This window comes from Lactuca sativa, chromosome 8 (genome assembly GCF_002870075.4).
Source record: "Lactuca sativa cultivar Salinas chromosome 8, Lsat_Salinas_v11, whole genome shotgun sequence".
Taxonomy (NCBI): Eukaryota; Viridiplantae; Streptophyta; class Magnoliopsida; order Asterales; family Asteraceae; genus Lactuca; species Lactuca sativa.
Window position 1 is genome coordinate 48,595,920 of NC_056630.2, and position 11,313 is coordinate 48,607,232.

At 30.4% G+C, this 11,313-nt stretch overlaps 1 protein-coding gene across 1 annotated transcript; it reads right to left on the reverse strand.

Annotated features, from left to right (window-relative positions):
* Positions 1-5,158: 5,158 nt before the first annotated feature.
* On the reverse strand, positions 5,159-7,792 carry LOC111904392 (G-type lectin S-receptor-like serine/threonine-protein kinase LECRK4). Its single transcript, XM_023900168.3, has one exon. It carries the CDS (start codon positions 7,662-7,664, stop codon positions 5,280-5,282), a length of 2,385 nt encoding a protein of 794 aa, XP_023755936.1. The 5' UTR covers positions 7,665-7,792; the 3' UTR covers positions 5,159-5,279.
* Positions 7,793-11,313: the final 3,521 nt, after the last annotated feature.

The following is an 11,313-nucleotide window of genomic DNA, read 5'->3' on the forward strand; positions in this document are numbered from 1 at the left end:
TTGCTGAATTCCCAACCGCCACACTTTGCCAACAGTTTGACACCAACAATCCAGAGTTAGGGTAGGATTAGCGTTTGGTCGATGATCCCAATACCATATAAAGCCTTAGTTTAGCATGATTTTATTCTTAAATTATTGATATGGTACAAGGAATATAATTAAAATGTGATATTCCCTTAGGCTATAATATATTTTCTAGATCAAAGGTGCATGGTTCAATCATATGAAATTTAGGTTTGCCTTTTTCAATAACAAAAGATATGATTATAAGTCAAGAGTGTGAAGAAAATAACCAGACAAGCTTTGTGGCAGCACATGTGACAAAGAAACTCCACAACTTTAACATTATAATACCCCTTAACAAATAACTCTCTCGAGTCACCCATTGGCATTTCTATGTGTTTGAATACAAAACTATATTACTACTACAGGGCATTAGCGGCGACGCCTATCGCCGCAAAAAGTATGGGTGGTTGCCGCTAATACCTTTAGCACTAACAGTTCGCTGCAAATGAGTTGCTGGTAATGTTTTGTTGCTAATGCGCACCTAGTCACCGCTAAAGGTTCACCGTCACTGCTATTGACATGTCGCCGCTAATACAACACCGTCGCCGCTAATACGCCACTGTCGCCACAAAAGATGTCACCGCTAAAAGATTTTTGGTTTTTTTTAACATTAAATTTATAAAAAAACAATATGACATTTATAAAATCTAATAACTTTTTATAGAAATATAACATTTATAAAATCTGGTAACCTTTTATAGAAATATTAATCAATACACAACCAATCCAATATATTAATATTAATCGACAATCCAAAATACTAATCCATACCACATCCTAATTAAAGTATGCTTCCAAATTACAAAACATTTTGATAAAATCCTAAAGTAACTACTCGTCCTCATCATTTCCTTCACTATTTGGTGGCGACAATGAGCGAAACTGCTCTTCCAATGCTGCAGAACAGGTTGGGTCCTTTAGTATTGTTTGCAACATTTCTAACTACAAAGAAAACAAAATATATTACCAACATATCATAATAGCATTATACTTTTCAAAAATTATATCATTCTATAAAATATCAACATATCAACATATTAAATACACTTAAACATACATCTACTTCCCATTATAGCATTTACTTTCCAAAAATTACCAAACTACAAAATATCAACATATCAAACCATAACTAACATATCATTATATCATTCTACTTTTGATTATAGCATTGTACTTTTCAAAAATTACCAAACTACAAAATATCAACATATCAAATCATAACCAACATATCATTATACCATTCTACTTTCCAATATAGCATTGTACTTTCTAAAAATTACCAAACTACAAAATATCAACACATCAAACAATAACCAACATATCATTATAGCATTCTACTTTCCATTATAGCATTTACTTTCCAAAAATGACCAAACTACAAAATATCAACATATCAAATCAAAACCAACATATCATCATACCATTCTACTTTCCATTATAGCATCTTACTTTCCAAAAATTACCAAACTACAAAATATCAACATATCTAGCCATAACCAACATATCATTATAGCATTCTACTTTCCATTATAGCAGTGTACTTTCCAAAATTACCAAACTACAAAATATCAACATATCAAATCATAACCAACGTATCATTATAGCACTCTACTTTCCATTATAGCATTGTATTTTTCCATTATATCATTATACTTTTCAACTTAAATTAACAATTACCTGTAATTGTGGTTGTTCTTGTGTCACTGGTTGTTCCTGATCGTACATGGACACAACTGTAGGGGTTTTACGCCCAATGCCTCTAATATGTTCACGTTGAACACCCAATATTCTTTCAAAACAATTTTTTTTTATATCAGTGGGTGTTAGACCGTTTGCTTCAGAAGTAGCTTGGGTTCGTTGGTTGATCACCTCGAGTAAAGCATTCTGTATTTTCAAAAAATAATAAAAATCATAAAAATTAGATCACTAAATACCCTTGATGATATAAACAATTATATGAAAATTCAAATTAACCACTTATGTATTGTTGCTCGACTACAGGACTATAAAATACCCCTTGACGATTGGAATTAGCCTTACGAAAAACATCGATTCGACTGATATCCTATTTAACATTAAAAATTAGATTACTACTTTAAATAAATATTTAAATATATCATAACTTACTTCTTTGAAACATGCATTGATGTACGAGCTCAACCCCCCTCTGTTTACAACTAGTTGCTTTGCACGACATTCTGTGTTTGACGCCGAACGCCTTAAAAATTCTGGCGTTTGAAAATGTTCGACTGCCTTCGCCCAATTTTCACGTGACATACCCTTTGGGGGGCTGTTTAATGCGGTTGGGATATTTGCAGGCCCCCCGATTTCCTTAAAATAAGAATGAGCTTTACTTTTTCGGCCTCTGTAAACTTTTGCAAGACTCGAATAAATGCTCCGCAACAATTGAGCACACTCCGGATCTATGTTAACCTTATCCAAATCAAATTAATTCTGTAAATACAAAAATTTTAGTTAATTAAATAACAATCACAACTAAACTTAAAATAGTATCCAAGTTACCTTTAGATGCACAACTGTTGCGTTCCTTAATGCGGGGGAAACATTGTCCCAACCAGATACGTTAAACGGATGTTCTTCCACAAATACCTCCCAATTTCATTTTTGAACCAATTACCACACTTCCCGACAGGGGAATATGTGATCTCTCTGTCAAAATCCAAATCCACGGGCTTTCCCTTGTCTGCCCGTATCAACTTTCCCAGCTTGATATTTTTTGACATGCCCCCCTTTTTTTTGGAAGCTCGGCTGAAAAAATACAATTAAAAATATTAGTCACGATAACTTATAAAAAAATAATAAAAATAGATAATAAATATATCATAATAAAACTTACCATCCTGTTCGTGCTGACCACGGCCAAAGCCTACTGGAGGTGGTGGATCCCCGGCTCCATCACCAGTTAATTTCATTTTATAAAGGTAACTTAGTTTGATTCTAAAGTTAAATTAATTTGATTTTCTAATTAGTTTAATATTTACTTTTTTGTTATTAGTTTAATTTTTTAAACTAATTTTATTTTAATATTAACATTAACTTGATTTTAAAACTATTTTAATTTAATTTTACAATTAATTTATTATATTTTTATTGATTTTTTTAAAATTAATTTAATTTTATTCCATAATTAAATTAAAATTACTAGAAGTACATTGCTATTAATAACCTAATTAAGCTAAAGTTGTAATGACCAACATTAAGTCACTAAAAGTATGTTGCTATTAATTTGGTTTTATAATTAATTTAATTTGATTTTATAAAGGTAACTTAGTTTGATTCTAAAGTTAAATTAATTTGATTTTCTAATTAGTTTAATATTTTCATTTTTGTTATTAGTTTAATTTTTTAAAGAAATTTTATTTTATTTTAATATTAACATTAACTTGATTTTAAAACTACTTTAATTTCATTTTACAATAGATTTATTATTTTTTATATTGATTTTTTTTAATTAATTTAATTTTATTCTATAATTAAATTAAAATTATTAGAAGTAAGTTGCTATAATAACCTCATTAAAGCTAAAGTTGTAATGACCAACATTAAGTCACTAAAAGTATGTTGCTATTAATTTGGCTTTATAATTAATTTAATTTGATTTTATAAAGGTAACTTAGTTTGAATCTAAAGTTAAATTAATTTAATATTTTCTTTATTGTTATTAGTTTAATTTTTTAAACTAATTTTATTTTATTTTAATATTAATATTAACTTGATTTTAAAACTAATTGAATTTGATTTTACAATTAATTAATTATTTTTTTATTGATTTTTTTAAAATTAATTTAATTTTATTCTATTATTAAATTAAAATTACTAGAAGTATGTTGCTATTAATAACCTAATTAAGCTAAAGTTGTAATGACCAACATTAACTCACTAACAAAACTAAGCACTTTGAAACCATATACAATACATTACTAGAACTAAGTTGCTATTAATAATCTAATTAAGCCAAATGTATACATCCAATTTGTATATTCCAATTTCATAAAATTAAACCAAATGTATACAATACATTTAATTCCAATTTAATTTCATTTTAGACATACAATACAGCTTGCATATTCCAATTTCATACAATTCCAAACAAATGTATACATCCTATTTCAAACAAATGCATACATCCAATTTCAATTTCATACAAATCTATAATCTAAATACAAAATCAAAAAAATGTATATATACATCCAATTTCAATATCCAATTTGAATTTCATGTCAAATTTCATTTTTAAGCCAATGTGGTATAAACATAAATAAAAAAAACATATAGAAAATGCATAAATAGTTCCCATAAATTTGAAAAAACATATACAATCCCACAAAATGCATAAACACTTCATAACATATATACAATCCCACAAAATGCATACACTTCATATCTTAAAATACAAACATAATAACTCAGCAAAATTGAAGAATACTAACAATTTATCATCCAAATTAGCACCAAAACAAAAAAATAAATAAATAAATAAGAGAAAATAGGAAGGAAATCGACCTTCAATGTGGGCAATTTCGGAATTGAGCTGATGGGTTGCTGGTATGGAGTGCTAAGTCGTCGGTAATGGAGAATTGGAGGAAGGTGGCGGTCTTGTGGCGGCAGAACGAGCTAGCTAGGGAATGTCGTCGGTTTCAACCCTCGTCCTTGTCGTGACAGTGAGAAAGAAACTGAAAGGAGAAAAAAACGAGAGAAAAGACTAGGGACAAAAAGAACGACACAGAAAAGGAAGCTGTAGGTGGGTTATCTGCAACAGGCTTAATTTAGCGGCGACAAGTAATAGCGGCAACGTCAAGGTATTAGCAGCGGCACCTTGGAGGGAAAAGTCAGCACGTTTTCGCGTTACTTTACGACCGTCCGATTGGAAACAAATCGGATGGATCGGGTTCATTTGACGCGGATCGCAGTTTGTGGGTATTAACGGCGACGGAAGGCAATAGCGACAACATGTAACGCGTCGATTACATGTTGCCGCTATTGCCCTGAACCGCCGCTAAAGACTTCGTCGCTAATGTTAATATTTATTGTAGTCCGACCTTATATTACGTATTCGAAACATGAATGATCATTAATAAAACGATTACTTTTACTTCCATTTATTTTACAACTAGTCACAAGAATGCATGTGTGTTACACATGACTTATATATAAAATGAATAGGGTTATTGTTCAAAATGGTACTTACAAAACTAAACGACACTCAAGAATGAAGTAGGATTTGGAGGTATTGGGATTTTGACAGTCCCTTCAAGCATCAACACTACTTTTTTCATCGAGGGGCGGAGGGACGGATCCTCTTGAGTGCACCAAAGGCCTATCTTGATCATCCGTTCTAGTGTTCTTCTATCTACGTCTGCATCATTCACTAGTTTGAATAATTCATCTGTTTCATAACATTCATAGACCCATTCTTCGAGAATGGCTTCATCAGATGGAAGGCTGTTATCAAACTTCCTTCGGCAACATAAAATCTCAAATAAAACGATTCCAAAACTATACACATCCACTTTAACTGTTATGGGGAGCTTCTTGTGCCATTCAGGCGCAACATAACCCCTTGTTCCTCTTATCAAGGTGGATGTTTTAGTTTGGTCATGTTCGAGTAGTTTTGCCAATCCAAAGTCGGAAATCTTGGCACATCCATACTCGTCCATGAGGATATTTTGAGGCTTGATATCACAGTGAATTATGGGTGTTTCACATTCTTCATGTAAGTAGAAGATGCCATGGGCAATGTCTAGAGCAATCCTAATTCTCTCTGTCCAACATGGCTTGCTTTCTTTGTAATGAAATAATACATCCGCAAGTGATCCTCTGGTCATGTACTCCAAAACGAGGAGCCTTTCGGGACCATCACAGCAATAACCTAGCAGCCTTGTTAGATTACGATGATAAGTTCTCCCAATCACTTTCATTTCAGTTTGAAACTCTCTTTCCCCTTCTTGTGCCAACTCTTTCTTCAATTTCTTCACAGCCACCATCTTCATGGGGCTCTCTATTATTCCTTTGTACACTATCCCAAACGATCCTCTGCCCAGTTCTACTTTAAAACCATCTGTGATTTTCTCTAGCTCAGCATATGAAAATCCCCGGAGCCCAACATCCTCGAACAATTGAACATTTACATGCTCAGAAATCTTTTTGTAAGCCCAAACGTGAGATCTCCACATGATTACTCCAGAAAGTAGCAAAACGAGTACTGCAACCGAGGCAAGTGAAACCGCTATAACTAAGAATTTCACTTGTCGCACTTTCCTGACCTGGTCTGATGGGTAATTAGTTGGATTCGATCCGTTATTTACAGAAGCCACATATACTTTAATCAAACCGACATTTGACTCACTATCTCTTACTTGCACATATAATAAAGGGAGCTTCTGCAACCTGCAACTCTGTCCTGTGAACAGTGCCGCCTCGCATTTGCAGTCATTCGTACAAGCAAGTGAACACTCTTCTTGGTTTGATGCTTTTGGAAGAGCGTATGCCGCATCTTCCCAATAAGTATTATTAGGCAACCTTGTCATCTGGGAAAAGTTACCTTTATCTCCATCGGGAATTTTGCAGGTTTCTGCTGTGTAATATCTTTTGCAACCTGAAGACCAAGACCCAGGTTTCACAAAATCAAACCCTGGTAAACATCTGCATGTCGCAGCGTCGTTCATGACATAACAATACCCGTTTACGCCACAAAGACCTCGCCCAACACACTTGTCTGTAGAAGATACCCATATGACTGAGTCGTTCTGGCCCGTGTTATTTAAATCACGAAAGTAAAGTCGTAAGATGCCGTCCACGTCAATTTTCAGGCGATAGATTGCATCTTCTCGACGATAGCCTCCTTGTGTTAGATTCTTGATGTAAAAAGTTGAATTTTGCAACAAGTAAAGAAAGCCATCGGAATCAAGATTCAGTGCAACGTTAGGTCCCGTGTCGGGGGTGTTAGACCACCAGTATTGAGTAGCAGTGACATCTGGAAACCCTAAATTCGGGAATGTTAAAAGGTGCCCATCGATTTGCATACTGAGCTTGAAAATCCCAATGGAGTAGTCTGCCACCGAGACACAAGAAAATAAAGCTTGACCGGCTACAAGACGCTGTCCAACCAAAAGGGTATCAGTGGGGTGGTCAAAGCTTTGCCATAATATCGTCCTCTGGTCGGAATCATAGAGCACAAAGTTGCCGGAGTCTTTCATGGAAGCAACAGCAGCACCGATACCGCCGGTGTCAGAGATACTGATCTGTTGGCCTTGTGGTTGGTCCACGACCAGCCTTCCATCGGTTGTGAAACGCAAAGTAGAATCATTGGAGAGTGGAAGGGTGTCGCGTTTGGCCGTCCATACAACAGTTCTTTCTGCAATTCCGGCAATATAAATACCGACAGCGTAGCCACCTGTCTGTGGATAGAAACCGAAGGCGTATAGTCCCGACGGCGATAACCATGAGGTGGTGGCACCTGTAGGCCTTAAAGAAGAACCTCGTGTTACATTGGATTGAGCTTTTGCTATATTGAAGGTAAATAAAATGGTGAAGACAAAGGAAAGAAAGCTGGCTAGATGAGAACTAGAAGTCGCCATTTATGGTATAGAATTTTATTAGCCCGGTTTTATAGGAAAAAGGAGAGGGGCAGTAGGGACATCCTATAAGGGGTATTTAAAACATATCTTTTACTAAAATATAGTTAAAGAATTTATAAATGAAAACGAAGGACTTGTAACCAGTTAGAAGGACAATACCGGTTCCAATTGTGTTTTGACAGTTTTTTAGTTTTTGTTGATTTAGTCATAGGGGTTATGAAAACCAAAAAGCGTCGAGATGTTAATTAATTGTTTTTTTTTTTTTTTTTTTTTTTTTTTTTTTTTTTTTTTTATCACATATCATTATTATCGTTGCCTATTATTTTACATGTTGATTTCTTTTTTTGGATTTATTTGGTTTTTGTTGTTTAATTTTGATTTAGTTATCGGCTTCACGAAAACAAAAAAGTTTTGAGGTGTTTAATTAATTGTTTTTCCTTCTTTTTATGACGTATCATTATTGTATGTCAGTATAATCTACTCTAATAAATAAAAATAACTTTGCTAATGTCCTTCTTTCATAAGATTAACCACATGTCATTTTGTTATAATTTGAAATATATTTATTTTACACTTGTCATTATTTTCATTTTCATTTTCAAAATATCATTAATTACTTTCCATAAATTAAACATACCATAATGACTATCAAATTTTAAATTTTAAATTTCAAATTCAATTCCAAATAAATTTACAATTAAAATCTTTATGTTTAATATTTTGTTATAATTAACCCGTTTAGTACACACTAAACACATAATTTTAATTAATTTATTATTTACATGTTTTTTTCTCATAATTTTCACTTATTTCAATTTCAAATTCAAATAAAATTTTTATTTAATCGTTTGTACTTAACATTTTGTTTTAATCAACACGTATATTATACGGGTCTCACAACTAGTGCATAATATTACACACTGTATCGTATCAATATAATGTGCATACTATTACACGTTGTATCGTTGCCTATAATTTACATATTGATTTCTTTTTTTTTTATTTGATCCGTTTTTGGTGTTTAATTTTGATTCTACTGTGTTGGTTAGGGCCGCTTTTAATTTTAGTTAGATAAATATATAAATCATTAATCTATATGTATAATATAACTGGCAATTTGGGAGTACCCCAATTTGTAGAGGTTTTGTCTTTCAAACCGGAGGTCTTGAGATTTATTCCAAGTATTGACGGTTTTATGATACTAACTGCTTTCGTGTACTAACTACTAACCATTAATTTTGGCGTACAAATTTTTTTATGTATAATGCCATTTTAGATTCTATAATAATAATAGAAAATTTCCTTTTGATAAATAATATATATTTAAATATTAAAGCATTAAGAAGAGTATAAAAACTCATATTGTTTAAATAGTGTGCAAATAAAATCTAAATTTAATTAAAACACTAAAAGTTACTCAACTATTGCCAATCAAAATCACAAATGTTAGTAAAGATTATTTAACATGATTATATTAGCAAATTTTATTTATGAGTTACTTATTCAAATAACATGAGAAGTAAATGATTAGTGAAGAGAAAATGTTACAGTAATGTAATGAATGAAAAGATATTACTATAACGCAAATTGTAAATACAAACTTTACTAAAAATTATAGCTTGCTTTTATAATATATATATATATATATATATATATATATATATATATATATATATATATATATATATATATATATATATATATATATATATATATATATATATATATATATATATATATATGCTCAGGTTTATTTGAAACAATGCTAATTTTGTAAGACCGTGACATCAAATCTAAAAATAATTTTAAAATTTAAAATAAAAGTAAAAATCCAAAAATTCTTTTTTTAATTATTATTTTCGGAACTTTAATTATCTAAAATAAATAAATAATAAAAAATTACCGTTTTTTTAAATACGTGAAATATTTTAATAGAATATAGGGGTGAACAAAAACCGCACCACAACAAAAATTAACCGCAAAAACCGTATAAATCGCAACCGAAAACCGCAACCGCAATAAAAACCGATGGTTGGGTTTTCTGTTTTTCAAAAACCGCAAGTTTGTGGTGCGGTGCGGTTATTAGTTTCCAAAAACCGCAAAATCACCGCACCGCACCGCATATTATATATATATATATATATATATATATATATATATATATATATATATATATATATATATATATATATATATATATATATATATATTATCAATTATTAGTTTATTAAATATTAAAAATAAGACAAGTTTCATGAATGAAAGACGGATAAAATACTAGAAGATAAAAATGTTGGTTTTTTCTTATGTTTAACTTTGAAAAATGATGGAATTAGACAATTTTAAGATATTTCTTGTTAATTACTATTGATTTAACATTTTTAATATATTAGTTGTTTGTGCTTTAAGTTAAATAGTTAATTGTCTTATACCTTATGATTTTTTATTATTACAACTAATATGTTTGAAATCTTAAAACTATTTGAGCTCTAAACTGTGGTTAAAAACCATACAAAATAATCGAACCAAATCCATGTGGTTAATAACCGCAACACAGAAAAAACAAAACCGCACCGCAAAAATAACCGCCTAACCGCACCATGCGGTTTTGAAAGTAGATTAACCGCATTTGCGGTTAGTGGTGAGGTTTTGACTAATAACTGAACCGAACGGCACCGCGCTCACCCCTAATAAAATATATTACAGTGTAAATATTCTAATGTGATTTTTATAATGTTACAATATTATACTAGATTTTTCAGATATGTAAAATATTTTATTTATTCTACTAGAATATGTAAAAAAAAATGTATTTTTTTTTTGTTATTTTTTTATTTTGGAAAACATAAATTCCGAAAATAATATTTGAAAAAAAAAATCGAAAATTTTCAATTAGTTTCAATTTTAAAAATGTTTTTTTTGTTTTATTTACCAAATGAATGTCTAGGATTGCATCTTACAGTCTCATAAAATTAAACCGTCTCACATGAATCTAACTATATATATATATATATATATATATATATATATATATATATATATATATATATATATATATATATATATATATATATATATATATATATATATATATATATATATAAGGGATATGGAGGCAACTTGGCGTATATATATATATATATATATATATATATATATATATATATATATATATATATATATATATATATATATATATATATATATATATATATATATATATATATATATATATATATATATATATATATATATATATAAAAGGGATATGGAGGCAACTTGGCGTATTTTACAAGCCATGCATGGAGGAGGTCATACTTGTTTGATCGGGCAAAGGACTCGGTCGCCAAAATCCAAACCTTTCTTTTTCAATAATTTAGCTTGCATTAATTTTTTAGAGATCACAAAGTTATAATATTATTATTTTTTTGACTATATGATATATTTTATTGTTCTAGTAAAACATAGACATTGAATGATATATAAAATAAAATTCTTCAAAAGTAGTTTGAAAGATTGAATTCTTCAATATAAAGATAGTCAGGAACAGAGTTCATATGAATAAGTTTTGAATTTTGCACTGATTTTAACAATGTAATCTCTACAAAATTTGGATTTAAGATATATTTAGAATTAGTTGCTAAAATCA